The sequence below is a fragment of the Aegilops tauschii genome, chromosome 3 (assembly GCF_002575655.3).
Source record: "Aegilops tauschii subsp. strangulata cultivar AL8/78 chromosome 3, Aet v6.0, whole genome shotgun sequence".
NCBI lineage: Eukaryota > Viridiplantae > Streptophyta > Magnoliopsida > Poales > Poaceae > Aegilops > Aegilops tauschii.
In genome coordinates, this window is record NC_053037.3 from 621,005,053 (window position 1) to 621,020,119 (window position 15,067).

Sequence of the window (15,067 nt, forward strand, 5' to 3'; positions counted from 1 at the left end):
GTATCAGCACTTTACTACTGTACTTTTTAGGAAAAAATCAGCGCCTTTACTTGTCTTTAGGGAAATCAGCATCTTTACTTGCCATTTGATCATGAAGCAAGCAGTATTTCCCTGCACTTATGCATCATTACGGCTTCTATGAATTGCAGCTTAATTCTCCAAATTCTGTGTGCACGCGCGCACGCAGGCAGGCAGCTTGGTGCCACCTGAAGCATGGCTGGGCCGGCCGGGCCTTTCTGCCTTGGGCCAGAACACACGTGCGCAGGCTCCCCTCCGATACCACCGAGGCGAGGAGGAGGAGGAGAGAGCGACCACGGCTTCCCACCACCAGATCGACCGACGAATCCTCTTCCTCCTCCTCCGCGCCCTCGCCTCCTGTCGCCACCGCAAGCAAGGCAAGGCAATGCCGGCGGCGGCGGCCTCGTTGTTGCGGGCGGCAAACCGCGGGTAGACAGGCGCCAAATCTTGGGGATGCCCGCCCGCCCCCTCCTAACATTCTTCACCGTTTCTTCTTTATAAAAATCCTCTCTTGGCTCTTCCTCCCCGATTCTGTATATATTCGCTGCTGCTGTGCGGGGTTGCTCTCGGCCTGTCCTTGCTCTTCTCGCTGTTGCCGCTCTTGTTCGTTCTTGGCGCCGGTGCCGCTGGATTGGTCTGCGTTCCGTGCCGGCCGCCGGAGATGGAGAACGGGCACGCGGGCAAGCACCGGGTGGCCGTCATCGGCAGCGGCAACTGGGGCAGCGTCGCCTCCCGCCTCCTCGCCTCCAACACCGCCAAGCTGCCCTCCTTCCACGGTAACCACCCTCTCTGGTCTCTGCCTCTCACCGAGGATGCTCTGCTCCACCGTGTTCTTGACCTGTGGCACAGCACAGTACGACATGCCGGCTCTGCCATTTGGAATGCTAGTTTCTGTCCGTTTTGGGAGCATGTGACCGATGCAATGCAATAGGTGGCCACATGTATCCTATCCTCTTGGTGGGCTGATTTGGTGCTGACCAGCAGAATAATAGTCCAAAAATCATGTAGCAGCATTTGGCCAAATTGACTCCTTAAATGTCTCTATGCCGCCGTATGTATGTATGTACGACATTTCCAGTTAGCAATCTGTAGAAACATGTGCACCTGAAAAACTGACATTTCCACTTAATTAGCAGTATGTAGGACAGAATGGACATGTAGTACTCTCTGATTTATCCTTGAGATCGCTGATATATAGTGTTTCTTGGACTCAGTTTGATACTAGCTAGAGTTCTCTTTAATTTTCTCTGTGTGTCGTCCTGCATACACAATAGTAGAAATAAATTTGAATAATATGCACTTTTTGTTACTGAAGAGGCATGCATGTGCGCACCTGTTGGTTAAATGTCTCTATGCCGCCGTATGTATCTGCGACATTTCCAGTTAGCAATCTGTAGAAACAGCGTCAACCTGAAAAACTGGCATTTTCTCTTTTAGCAATATGTAGGAGAATGGACATGTAGTAGTCTCTGGGTTATCCTTGAGATCGCTGATCTATAGTGTTTCTTGGACCGATTTGGATACAAGCTAGAGTTCCTCTTTCTTTGGTGTGGTGTGTCCTCCTGCATACACAATTGTAGAAATAAATTTGAACAATATGCACTTTTGGTTACTGAAGATGCATGCATGTGTGCACCTGTTGGTGTTGATTTTGGGCTGAATTGTTCGCAGATGAAGTGAGGATGTGGGTGTTTGAAGAAACATTGCCAACAGGCGAGAAGCTATCCGAGTCCATTAACCAAGCACATGTAAGAGTTAAATCTAATTCCATTTGTCTTGTTTTAATTCTTGAACGGGCAATGACTTGTACAGTAACGAATGGTTTCATTCTCACATGTTGCAGGAGAACTGCAAGTACTTACCTGGTATTAAGCTTGGAACCAATGTTATTGCTGACCCCGACTTAGAGAGTGCAGGTAATTAACCTCGCTGTAACCCATTTCTGATTATCATTAGGAGGAAAGACTACTTTGGATGCTAGTAATACATTCTCTTCTAGTTGGTCAAGAAAACTTATGAAACAAAAATAAGGTTAGACGGTTTAATGACTTGAGCTTTGCTGTTCACAGATATGTTTGTCCCTTTTGGCTTTGTTTGCCTATGGAAACTACTTAAGAAATAATAATGCACATAACAGTATACAATTCATAATTAATTTTGTTTTCACTATCGTTTCAACTATACATCAAGCCTTTTGCATGTTGTCAGATAATTGTCCATAATAATTAATCTGTCTTTCTCAGTCAAAGACGCCGATATGCTGGTTTTTGTGACTCCCCATCAATTTGTGGAGGGTATATGTAAGAAGCTTGTGGGCAAACTAAGACCAGGAGTTGAGGCTATATCCCTCATCAAGGGCATGGAGGTCAAGATGGAAGGACCATGCATGATATCAAAACTAATTACCGATACACTTGGAATCAACTGTTGTGTCCTCATGGGTGCTAACATTGCAAATGAGGCAAGTGTTTATTCAACTTTCCATGCGAAATTTCTTATAGCCTTCAGCGGCACAGAAAAAATAAGTGGGTGTGTATCTCATATGCAGATCGCTGTTGAGAAGTTCAGTGAAGCAACAATTGGATATAGGGAAGATAAAGAAGCAGCAAACCGATGGGCTAAACTTTTCACCACTCCTTACTTCCTAGTTGCTATTGTAAGATCATCAGCCATAACCTCATAAATTAATAAATTTCCACGTTCTGGCCGTCCTGGCATGGTGATAGACAAGTGTGAAATATGAAGGTCTTTAAATTTCTACAATTGCCGAGTCGAAAAAGAACTGGGTTTGAAAGTGAAAGTGGAAAGGGAAGGTTTCTTACTAAATGGTAAAATTTCGAATGTAGTTATGAGGTATTGAGGTACCAATGAACATGAATGGCAGCAGAAAAATGTGAAACAATTCTGTGGGCATTTAAAGCAAATTTACATTCAGGTTCAGTAAATTCTGTGAGTTCAATTCTTATTGATGCAGCCTTAGTTATGTACCCTTCATGTACAGGTGGAAGATATTGAGGGAGTTGAACTATGTGGGACACTGAAAAATGTTGTGGCAATTGCTGCAGGTTTTTGCATGCAGTAGTATTTTGTGTGGTTTTATTCACTGTTTCCTTTCAACTTCAGTAATCTAAGTGGTGAATTAATTTGCAGGCCTTGTTGATGGCTTGGATATGGGAAACAACACCAAGGTATCGATTCTATTACTGAAAGCATTTTGAATGAAGAAAATAATGTGCATGGCACAGTCTTATGCTATCTTTCTTTGTTATTAGGCTGCAATAATGCGGATTGGTTTGCGGGAAATGCGTGCTTTCTCTAAACTTCTGTTCCCTTCAGTCAGAGACAACACTTTCTTTGAGAGCTGTGGTGTGGCTGACCTTATAACTACATGCCGTACGTATCTTCATTGTTCTCAATTAACCACTGAACATACATACTAAAAAATGTTATCGTTCCATGGCAGTTGGTGGGAGAAATAGGAGAGTGGCAGAAGCCTTTGCAAGAAATGGCGGCAAAAGGTTTCTTCTCTAACCCTGCATCTCTGCTGAGTTTTGACTTTGTCTACCTCTGTTCAAGTATCCAAACAAGATGCCCTGTTTATTTTTGGCCTATGCTAGATAGATAGGCAGTTAGCATAGCATGACTATGTTCTTTCTGCCTGCTGTGATTATATGATAACTGTTTATTTCATCAACTTTATGACAGGTCTTTTGATGAGCTAGAGGCAGAAATGTTGCATGGGCAAAAACTGCAGGTAAAGAAAAAGAAAGAAATTTATAATGTATAATGAAGGCGTTGACAATTTGGTGTTCCTAATTTTGTTTGTTTCATAGGGGGTATCCACTGCAAGAGAAGTCTATGAAGTATTGACTTATCATGGATGGCAGGAACTGTTTCCGCTTTTATCAACTGTACATGAGATCTGTATCGGACAACTGCCTCCTACATCAATAGTTGAATACAGTGAGCATACGCCCAACCTTTCCTTCGTCGGTGGTTCTACTCCATGTTACTGAGCTACATACTGAAATCTGTATTGCTGCCTGAGTTCTCATTATAACGAAACAAGGCGGGGTATACTGAATGTAACCTATTGAAGTGCATGACCCTATGAGTCAATGCTTCTATGTCTAGTTGCTTGAAACTGCTGTTTGTGAACCTTACTCAGGAATCAGTGAATTCCATGGTGTTTCACAAGATGATACTTAAATGAGAAAGAACACCAAAGGTTGTACCTCGTGTTAATGTTGAATTAGAGTCTATACCTGCACTTCAAATTGCTTGAAAACCAGGAATTAATGAGATCTGAGCTTTGCAATTTTTTCCCCATTGCATCCAGGAATATTTGACTTGATCAGATAAGTGGGTCTAGTATTTACTCAGTGTATAATGTTGTGAAAAATATTGTATTGTGTTATAACCATGTTGGATAAATTGGTTTCATTTTCCAAGTGTCAGAAAAAAAATGATAACTGAATGTTAAATGGTGGAACGTTATATCATATATGTAAGGAGGTCTCAAGTGAGTTAGTTTTGAAGGTCTTGCAATGATAGTTTGCATTGAAAGGGGATTATAAAACTGGGAGCTGTTTCCAATCCTGAACTGTTGGTCAGGACAGTCAGAATGAAGATCATATTTGTATGCAACTGTATTATAAGTTTTGAAATGGGAGGCTTGACAGTGTAATTGTGAGTTACTTTTGCTGATGTGACTATTAAGCAGAAGCATAAACATAGGGACATATATATCGGAATATACTCTATCCCTATTGCAGTAAACCACAAGTAGACTATTAGAAATGCAGTACATTCAAATTCTTCACCGTACTTTTACTGAAACATGTGCGTATGGACTCAAAGATCCTGGAAGTTGACATTTGAGGTTGCTAATAAGTTAGCACATTTATGGGATGACAAAAAGATATTAAATTTATATGTTACTGATTTCTGTTGTCCTATACTAGTATAATGCCTGATATGCTCAAATTGGATTAATTGCCCAGTTTAGTTCTTAGTAAATTAAAAGCTGTGAAATCATAGAGGCTGGTTTGATGCCAATATTTGGCAAGCCAACATTTGCTCCCAGCTAGATGCTGAGATGTCAATTTTTTATGTTGCCTATTTATATTGTCATATACTATGCTTGAGATGCTCAAATTAGATTCTTGGCCCAGTTTCTTTCTTAAATGAAAGAATGTGAAATCATGTCGCTCTCAGCTAGATGTCAGGATACTGAATCTACCCTGTCCTGAACCCATTTTCAGGGCTTGCTGAAGGTCAATCTTGAAGATACCATCAAGAACAATTTCGGCTTTGTAAAGTTTTTCGAAGACCAAGCATTCCATTACCTTCCAAGTCCCGGGATAGCAAGGGTCAGGAAGTTCTAGATGCTAGATGCTAGCTCATTTTGTTTATTCATTTGTGGCATCATCTGTCACATCTTACATATGTGCTGGCTTCAGCAAAACCAGGCAAAGAAGTCATCACTTGTTTGTAACAGTTCATAAATAATGCTCTTAAAAGATCAGTAATGAGCCTTTGTTGTACTCGGCTGTTAAATGTTTATTAAGAGGTAACATTTGCATCAGCAGCCATGACTGGGAATCTTTGCCTGCATGATAATTCCTCATTGGAATCCTGTCACAGTTCTGTGTGTATGTCATGTGGGACCTGGCTAAAACTTGTGGCACTTATAATCTAACATTGGCATCAGCATGACTAGGTAGGTATCTTTGCCTGCATGCTGGTTCCTCTTTGGAATCCATGTGTATGACATGTGGGACCTGGCTAAATAATGTGGCACTTCTAAGCTAACTATGTCGGCTAATTAAACACCTGCCTGACTTGGCTGCCAATTATTATGACTGATGTTTCTTTGTTTTTGTGAAAAGATGTAGCTCGCCATTGCCAGAGCAGTACATATTTGGTGCACCTACAGGCCATCCAGTGACAAGATCCAGCACCAGAAACATGTACTGAAATTGTGTTGAACAATTCGGGCTTCGTAAAGTTTTCGAAGACTCAGCGTTACATTACCTTGTAATACCAGGCAAAGGGAGGCTCAGGGTGTTCTAGATGCTAGCTGCGGCTCATTTTGTTTATTCATTTGTGGCATCATCTATCATATCTTACAAATGTGCTTTTGTGGTGCTCTTAATGCAGCTGTTGAATCAGTTGTCAGGTTATATCAATCCAGGTGCAACATGTGCATCAGCATGACTGAAACCTTTGCCACAATCTCCAAGTGTATGACATGTGGGGCCTAGCTAAAAGAAATTGGCACTTTCCCAATATTAACATGTCGATTGGCCTTTTATTTCTGTGCAAGATGTGGCCCTGCTACTGCAACAGCAGTACAAATCTGGTGCACCTACAGGCCATTCAGTGTGACAACATCCAGCACCAGAAAGATGCACTGGGACTGTTGAACAAGGGACACCAACAAAGTGACACATACACAACTAATCACATCAAATTAAGAATATGTATGTCTGAACATTCACCAGCGATATGGAAAATATAGCCAAGTATCTATCCGTTTTTCCCGAGTCACGATTCAACAGCGGACGTCTTAGTAGAACCATAACGCAACGACGGGTCGAGAGCAGTTCCCAGATTCCATGACAGGACGGCGACGCTGGTACAAAATATGCAAATCCCCACTAAAACTTATTCAGCTCTTGGACACTTCCGAATGACTGACTGACTGGTATAAGATGACGGTGCTAGACAGAGTCCGCCTTGGTGTAGATCCGTACGGCGACGGCCAGGCCCAGTATCGCGAGGGGGACCAAGAACTGGAGGATCTTGATGACGAACTCGGGGGTCTTGTCCTGGTTGTAGTGCGGTTGCTTGGGCGGCGTGTACTTGACCTTGGTGGGTATCGTGGTCGCGTCGATCTCGCCGACGTAGTACTCGTCCATCATCGCCCGGGCGGTCGTGCTGTGTCCCACGTCCTCGAAGTCGTCGGTCGCGTCCTTGGCTGCAGATGTAAAAGTGAGCTTGTGAGCTGAAATTGCATTCCCTTGTTTGCAGCCCTGTTTATATTTACCAAAAAACTATGTGATGGGGCAGTACCTGTTGAAGACAGCAGGACGTCGTCGCCTCCAGGGTGGTCATCGAGAAACTTGGTCACATTGTACACCTACAATAGCACAGCACATATCTTCAGTGAGTTTTGGTTTTCAGAATATTACAACACAAGGCCTTGCTTGCAGATATAAAAGCATGTGCATGCCACTTCATAACTGTAAGTCACATAGGACTGTCACGTGTATAGAATTGCAACAAAATTGTAAATCACGTGCAGGAAAACATGGGAAACAAGAAATGCACACTTGAGACTACAATGCACGGCTTTTGGAATCAAGCCAGAAAATATTTCTGGTCGAGTCGACATCTTGTTTGGAAAGCTGGGGTCCAAGAAGACGACAGGTTACCAAACGATGGTGACGCGCGCACGGACAATCAAATCAAATCAAATCGGTACAATTGCAACGCTGAACAAGAATGAAGGCCATAATTATATGGCAGCTATTAATTAGATGTAGACATCAAGGCAGGAACCCAACCGAAAAAAATGGTGCAGTGAATGGGCTAAGCGCTATGGATGGAATCTAATGAAACTAGATTGGCTGAAAGGAACTCTGTATGTATGGTCAGTAAGCAAGCAAGCGGCTCGTGAAGAAGAATCAAACTGCCCTTGTAAAGCAGGTCGGTTTCTGATAAACTGAAACATGAGTGCGTTGGTCGTAACAGCCAGATGTGATGAAGCGCCGCTGTAAGAGGAAAAGCGGCAGAGCGGCTAGTGAATCGTCCGATCTGCCTGGCTGGCTGACTGACCCTGATGGGTGATTGGATGCTAGGCGCAAGCGGCTTGGCAGCAGAAAATGAAGACAAGACTAGGTGGGCATCAATCATTTGAGGCATAAGATGGTTAGTCTAGCAAGCATGTAAATGTTTGAATGAGGATTACTATGCAATCGAGGTATTAAAAATAAGGTTTACAGCAAACATGTGGGAATCATGAGGCTGGCAACTGCAGAGGTGGGATCTGCTTAGATGCGATCCAGAGAGAAGCAAGCAGCAACAGTCGAGGCGGATCCCCTGCCCCTGTTCCTAAGAAGAAGTAGAGTATCTATCCAACAGAATTGTGGGAGATGAAGCCCAATTCATGAGCAGCAGTAGCAGGTTGGTACAGTTGGATAAGAATTCAGAGGCGACCTCAGTCAGATCTTTCCCCACTGCTGTAAGTCGGCCTGGCTGAAGACGGGATCCATCTAATCTAATCTAGGCGCAGGGTGGGCGGATGAGGAGGCGGACGTGGGAGGGCGCGGGCGGCGGAGATCCCGAGGAAAAGAAAACAAGAGACCCACGCGGCGGCCGGATCTCGAGGAACGGGAGAGAGGAGGAGGACGGGAGAGAGGGGGGAGGCTACTACCTTGCCGCCGATGACTAGCCAGCAGTCGTCCTTGGAGGTGTGCTTGGCGACCTCCTCGAGGGTGAACACCTTGCCACCGGACGACGACATGGTCGCTCTCTCCTCTTGCTCCTGGACCTGGAGTCAAGCGAGAGTGATGGGAAGGGTTTGGGGATGGATGGGTGGGTGGATCCAAGGGGAAGGAGCGGAATTGATTGATATCAGGGGAGGGGGGAGAGGGGCGTGTGGTAGCGCCGCGGTGGGTAGGTAGGTCGACTCGGGTGGTGTGCTGCGGTGCGGAGTAGACTGGGGGCGGGTGGGGTGGGGCCGCGGGTTGAACGGGCCCCGCATGTCATCGTCTGTGGGGGTGTGAGGGGCTGGGCTGGGCTGGGTTTGACCCACCTACCCCCGCCCCTTCCTTACCGGACTGGGAGCCTGGCAGGGAGGGGTCGATCTGCGCCTGCGGGCGGGTCAGCAAACAAACCCGTGCCGTGCCGTGCCGCACACTATCTCCCTCCGTGGGCGCCGCAAACTGCAGGTGGAGCAAGTAAAAATGTACTTGAGCCAAGTGTGATTACAGCATCTCCAGCCGTTCATCCCCCAAGAGCAACTCCAATGGGCGACCCATTTCGTCTGTGGCCGTTCGTTTGGGTCGGCGTGGATAGAAATGTGCCGACCCAAACGTACGCGCGTCCGTTTTTCGTCCGCGGGCAACCCATTTTTTAGCCTGATTTGCGTCGGCGCGGACACGCGACGGACGCGCGCGCACTCGCCTACTCCTGTCCCCGGGCCCGCTGGTCTGTGGCACATTGGCCTCCCCTCCCCTCTCACCCCCCTCCCGGCCAACAAGCAACCCTCGCCCCGCCTCCTCCGTCACCGACGCCGCCGCCCATTTTTGCCGGCGACTCTTCCAGCTGCCGCCACCTCAACATCTGCCCAGCAACGCCGCCCCTACCCCCAGTCGCCCGGCGCCGCCGTTTTGCCGCCGGGGAGCAAACCGGTTCCCCGCCGCCGCTTCCCCCACCGCACAGTCGCCCGCGACCAAGAAGACGCCTCGCCGCCCCCGCCACATCCGGCCGGCACGCTCGTCGGACGCCGGTAGGGCAGCTAGCTGGTCTGTAGGCGCCGCGTCTCCCCTCGCCGGTCGTCTCCTTCGACGCCCGCAAGCTGTTCGACAGTTTGCCAAGGTACAAAAATGGACTCCGCCGACGAGTTCTTTTTCCACAATTTCCTTTGCGACTCCGACGATTCGTCGTCCGACGACGAGGAGGAGATATTGGCTGTCGTGTTGGTCCATCACCACCTCAACAACCAGCGGCCGTTGTTCCGTGGCTCCATTCCGGGCCACCTTCCGGCGTTGAATCGTAACCGAGAGAGCGGGCATTTCCTTCTCTGGAAGGACTACTTTGATACAACAAACCCGTTGTTCAAACATCACAAATTCCGCCGCCGGTTCCGTATGAGTAGGCATGTTTTCAACCGTATTAGAGAGGGAGTGGTCGGCTATGATGACTACTTCGAGTGCAAAGAGGATGCCGTCAGCAAGATTGGTTTATCCTCTTATCAGAAAATGCACTGCCGCCATCCGGATGCTTGCATACGGAGTGCCCGGTGATCTCATTGACGAGTACGTCCGTATGAGCGAGTCTACATGCCTAGAGTCCCTGTATAAGTTCTGCAAGGCTGTGATTGCTGTGTTTGGCCCTGAGTACTTGAGAGAGCCGACAGCTGAAGATACAGCCCGTTTGTTGGCGATGAATGCCAGCAGGGGCTTTCCGGGGATGCTTGGCAGCATAGACTGCATGCACTGGAAGTGGAAGAACTGCCCTTCTGCTTGGCAAGGGCAGTATAAGGGACATGTCAGGGCTTGCACTGTCATACTAGAGGCCGTGGCGTCTCAAGATCTCTGGATCTGGCACTCTTTCTTTGGCATGGCTGGATCACACAATGATATCAATGTGCTTCAACGCTCGCCGGTGTTTGCTAGGCTTGCCGAAGGCAACAGCCCACCGGTGAACTTTACTGTCAACGGCCACAACTACGACAAAGGGTACTATTTGGATGACGGTATCTATCCTCAGTGGACCACTATTGTCAAGACAATACCCAACCCTGTCGGAGAGAAAAGGAAAAGATTTGCCCAAGAGCAAGAGAGTGCTAGAAAGGATGTCGAGCCTGCCTTTGGTGTTTTGCAATCTCGATGGGGCATCGTTCGGTATCCTGCTAATACTTGGAGCACGCAGAAACTATGGGAGGTGATGACTGCTTGTGTGATCATGCACAATATGATCGTAGAAGACGAGCGCCCGGAACGTCTGTACGATCAAGGCTTTCAGTTTCAGGGTGAGAATGTTGTGCCTGAGCATGGAGTAGCGGCAACATTTGAGCAGTTCACTCAGTTTCATGAAGACATGCGTGATTGGGAAACTCACGTGCAACTGCAAAATGATTTGGTTGAGCATATGTGGACTCATGTTGGCATGTATCTTCTTTTATTCATTTGCAAAACTATGCGAAACATTTTTATTTGTATTTGCTTGTAAAACTACACTATTTATTTGGGCAGCTAAACTATTTTGCTTGTTATTTCATTTCACAATATGTTTGAATGCAAATCAATGTAAAATTGGGCGGCCAGCCGACCACGCCTGCACATATGGGTCAGCGCGTTGGGCGCGCTGCCGACCCATATGAAAAACAAGGCGGACGCCGGGCGGGCGGCCGACCCAAACGGACAAAAAGCGGACGAAATTGCTGTCCGTTTGGGTCGGCCCGTTGGAGTTGCTCCAAGGGCTAGAAAAAGCGCCGCTTGGGGGCGATCGGGTTCCCAACCGCCGGCCACATACGTCCTTTTTGTAAACATTTTTAAAAAGATACTCGGCCGAAATTCTGCAAACACGACGTAGATTCGGCGATATTTAGGCGTTCCACAGTTTTTTTCATATAGAAAACATAAAATCTACTAAAAAAGAAAACAAAGGGCTTCGCGCCTACAGGCCGGAAAACTTGCTGAACGCGACGTAGTCGCCGTCCTCGCCGCCGTGGTCGTCCTCCTTCTCATTCTTCACACGGCCGTCCCTGCTGGACCCCTGCCCGGGGTCGCCCTGGCGGACTGGTTTGGCTGGCGGTGGGGCGTCGTCTTTGCTGTCCTCGAGCATGATGACGCCTCCCTCCTCGCGGCCAGGGCGCGGCGCTGGCGCTCCATCTCCAACCGGGCCCAATCCTCCCGCGCCCACTTCATGGCGGCCTCGTCGTCGAGCGCGTCATCGGGCTCGCTCTTCACGGCGGCGAGCCCAGGTTCCGTCTTCGGCTTGACGAGGCGGGGGGAGCCGAGGAGGAGGCACGGCCGCCCTCGTTGATGACAATGCCGCCGCTGCGGGTGCGCCGGCCGAGCGGCGATTCCACGGGCTCGGCCTTGACGCTGACGAGCGTCGGCGACCCGGAGGAGTGGGAGGAGGATCGGGAGGGGGAGGAGGAGGAGGAGAAGGACCCGCCGAGCATTCTCCTCGGCAGCAACGGGCCGCCACTCTGGCGGGGGCCGGGGCCGCCGGGTACTCGAGCGGCGGATCGTTGCTGCCCTCGAGGTACTCGAGGACGGCGTGGAGCGTGCGGCCGGGGGCGCCCCACCACAGGCGGCGGCCGTCGCTGTTGTTGCGCCCCCGCATCACAGGCGCGTTGTTGATGGAGGCGAGCCGCTCCACCTGCCGGCGTTCGAAGTACGCCGCCCAAGCCTCGTAGTTGCCGGCGTCGTACTCCGGGAGGGCCCGCTCCTCCTCCGACAGGGAGGCCCGCACATGCTTGATCTCGACGTGGAAGTAGTCGGGGTGTTCGACGTCGGGCAGAGGGGGGACGGGGACGCCCCCGGCACTGCGCCTCCATCGCCCCGGCGCGCGCATGTCGGGGGGCGCCGGGTAGTTCACCTCGTGGAGGAGGTGGGCTTCCCACTCATGCAGAGAGTGGCGGCCGAAGCCGTTGGCTGCCGCCGCGTCGCCAGGGAAGCGTTCACCCATCGGCTGTGCGTGCACGCGGTGGCTAGACGGGGAGGGAGGGAAAGAGAGGGCGTCGGCGGCGAGAGAGGAGGGGCTGCGGGAGGGTGCTTCCACCGGCGAGGGAGGGGGGGGGGGGCAACGTGTGTACGCGTGGCGGGAGGGGGTGCGTCGCCGCACTGCACCGCCCGTGAGGAATCAATGGAAGGCTAACCCGCGGCAGCCTTGGCATTGATTGCCCGCGGGAAACCGAGGCGATGAGGACGATGAGGCGCGGGGGTCGCTGACTCGGCGGGCCCGCCGTTCTTTCGCGCGAAAAACGATTGCCCCGGCGCCCCCGGGCGCCCCCAGCACGCCGGGTTCAGCCTGGGTCCGCCGGCGCCAGTATCGGGCCTAATCGGCGAAAATGGGCTCCTGGGGGCGCGACTAGGCCGTTTTTTCGGCGCCGGCGACAAAAAAAGGGGCCTGGGGGCCTGTTGTGGGCGCGGCTGGAGATGCTCTTGTTGGGGAACGTAGCAGAAATTCAAAATTTTCTAAGCATAACCAAGATCAATCTATGGAGTAACTAGCAACGAGAGAGAGGGGAGTGCATCTTCATACCCTTGAAGATCGCGATGCGGAAGCGTTGCAAGAACGCGGTCGGTGGAGTCGTACACGAAGCGATTCAGATCGCGGCCAAATCCGATCTAAGCACCGAACAACGGTGCCTCTGCGTTCAACACACGTGCAGCCCGGTGACGTCTCCCGCGCCTTGATCCAGCAAAGGAGAGGGAGAGGTTGGGGAAGACTCCGTCCAGCAGCAGCACGACGGCGTGGTGGTGGTGGAGGAGCGTGGCACTCCAGCAGGGCTTCACCAAGCACTGCGAGAGACGAGGAGGGAGAGGGGTAGGGCTGCGCCAAGAGAGAGGGAGACTCATGTCTATGGCAGCCCCAAAACCCCCACTATATATAGGGGAAGGGGAGGGGCTGCGCCCCCATCTAGGGTTCCCCCCTAGGGGTGGCGGCCAGCCCTAGATGCATCTGGGGGGCGGCCAGAGGGGGAGAGAGGGGGGGGCGCACCCTAGGTGGGCCTTAGGCCCATCTGAGCCTAGGGTTTTCCCCTTCCCCCCTTCCCTGCGCCTTGGGCCTCTTGTGGGAGGCACACCAGCCCACCTAGGGGCTGGTCCCTTCCCACACTTGGCCCACGCAGGCCTCCGGGGTTGGTGGCCCCTCCCGGTGGACCCCCGAACCCTTCAGGTGGTCCCGGTACGTTACCGATAATGCCCAGAACACTTCCGGTGACCAAAACGGGACTTCCCATATATAAATCTTTACCTCTGGACCATTCCGGAACTCCTCGTGACGTCCTGGATCTCATCCGGGACTCCGAACAACATTCGTTAACCACGTACATCTATTCCCTATAACCCTAGCGTCATCGAACCTTAAGTGTGTAGACCCTACGGGTTCGGGAATCATGCAGACATGACCGAGACATCTCTCCGGCCAATAACCAACAGCGGGATCTGGATACCCATGTTGGCTCCCACATGTTCCACGATGATCTCATCGGATGAACCACGATGTCGGGGATTCAATCAATCCCGTATACAATTCCCTTTGTCAATCGGTATGTTACTTGCTCGAGATTCGATTGTCGGTATCCCTATACCTCGTTCAATCTCGTTACCGGCAAGTCACTTTACTCGTTCCGTAATGCATGATCCCGCGACTAACTACTTAGTCACATTGAGCTCATTATGATGATGCATTACCGAGTGGGCCCAGAGATACCTCTCCGTCATACAGAGTGACAAATCCCAGTCTCGATTCGTGCCAACCCAACAGACACTTTCGGAGATACCTGTAGTGTACCTTTATAGCCACCCAGTTACGTTGTGACGTTTGGTACACCCAAAGCATTCCTACGGTATCCGGGAGTTGCACAATCTCATGGTCTAAGGAAATGATACTTGACATTAGAAAAGCTCTTAGCAAACGAACTACACGATCTTGTGCTATGCTTAGGATTGGGTCTTGTCCATCACATCATTCTCCTAATGATGTGATCCCGTTATCAATGACATCCGATGTCCATGGTCAGGAAACCATAACCATCTATTGATCAACGAGCTAGTCAACTAGAGGCTCACTAGGGACATGTTGTGGTCTATGTATTCACACATGTATTACGGTTTCCAGTTAATACAATTATAGCATGAATAATAGACAATTATCATGAACAAGGAAATATAATAATAACCATTTTATTATTGCCTCTAGGGCATATTTCCAACAGTCTCCCACTTGCACTAGAGTCAATAATCTAGTTCAAATCACTATGTGATTGCAATGAATCCAACACCCATGGTGTTTTATCATATCTCGCTTGTGAGAGAGGTTATTAGTCAACGGGTTTGAACCTTTCAGATCCGTGTGTGCTTTACAAATCTCTATGTCATCTCCTAGATGCAGCTACCACGCGCTATTTGGAACTATTCCAAATAACTGCTCTACTATACGAATCCGGTCTACTACTCAGAGTCATCCAGATTAGTGTCAAAGTTTGCATCGGCGTAACCCTTTACGACGAACTCTTTTACCACCTCCATAATCGAGAAAATTTCCTTAGTCCACTAGTTACTAAGGATAACCTGACCGCTGT

The 15,067-nt window shown here is 49.6% G+C and overlaps 2 protein-coding genes across 5 annotated transcripts; one reads left to right on the plus strand and one right to left on the minus strand.

Moving 5' to 3' along the window:
- Positions 1 to 238: 238 nt before the first annotated feature.
- LOC109784079 (glycerol-3-phosphate dehydrogenase [NAD(+)]) lies at positions 239 to 5,605 on the plus strand. 4 transcript variants are annotated; one of them, XM_020342681.4, is made up of 12 exons: positions 239 to 794; positions 1,690 to 1,766; positions 1,862 to 1,934; positions 2,262 to 2,479; positions 2,567 to 2,674; positions 3,020 to 3,083; positions 3,169 to 3,206; positions 3,291 to 3,411; positions 3,482 to 3,536; positions 3,724 to 3,772; positions 3,852 to 3,981; positions 5,283 to 5,605. In XM_020342681.4, exons 1-12 carry the CDS (start codon positions 680 to 682, stop codon positions 5,303 to 5,305), a joined length of 1,071 nt encoding a protein of 356 aa, XP_020198270.1. In that variant the 5' UTR covers positions 239 to 679; the 3' UTR covers positions 5,306 to 5,605. The 4 variants fall into 4 exon arrangements, with proteins under 4 accessions (XP_020198270.1, XP_020198269.1, XP_073367482.1 ...); XM_020342680.4 differs by lacking the exon at positions 5,283 to 5,605 and having other exon boundaries at positions 3,852 to 4,270; XM_073511381.1 differs by having other exon boundaries at positions 324 to 794; positions 2,262 to 2,674.
- An 867-nt stretch (positions 5,606 to 6,472) lies between these two features.
- LOC109784077 (cytochrome b5) lies at positions 6,473 to 8,696 on the minus strand. The gene is made up of 3 exons (XM_020342678.4): positions 8,459 to 8,696; positions 7,096 to 7,162; positions 6,473 to 7,000 (listed from the first exon to the last, which is right to left on the minus strand). The coding sequence occupies exons 1-3, from the start codon at positions 8,546 to 8,548 to the stop codon at positions 6,744 to 6,746; spliced, it is 414 nt and encodes a 137-aa protein (XP_020198267.1). The 5' UTR covers positions 8,549 to 8,696; the 3' UTR covers positions 6,473 to 6,743.
- Positions 8,697 to 15,067: the final 6,371 nt, after the last annotated feature.

Coding starts and splice junctions, on each gene's coding strand:
- LOC109784079 (XM_073511380.1), top strand. CDS start 680: ATGGAGAACGGGCACGCGGGCAAGCACCGGGTGGCCGTCATCGGCAGC. Junction 1,767..1,861: donor AGTCCATTAACCAAGCACAT/GTAAGAGTTAAA, acceptor CACATGTTGCAG/GAGAACTGCAAGTACTTACC. Junction 1,935..2,261: donor CCCCGACTTAGAGAGTGCAG/GTAATTAACCTC, acceptor TGTCTTTCTCAG/TCAAAGACGCCGATATGCTG.
- LOC109784077 (XM_020342678.4), bottom strand. CDS start 8,548: ATGTCGTCGTCCGGTGGCAAGGTGTTCACCCTCGAGGAGGTCGCCAAG. Junction 7,163..8,458: donor GGCTAGTCATCGGCGGCAAG/GTAGTAGCCTCC, acceptor GTGCTATTGTAG/GTGTACAATGTGACCAAGTT. Junction 7,001..7,095: donor CGTCCTGCTGTCTTCAACAG/GTACTGCCCCAT, acceptor TTACATCTGCAG/CCAAGGACGCGACCGACGAC.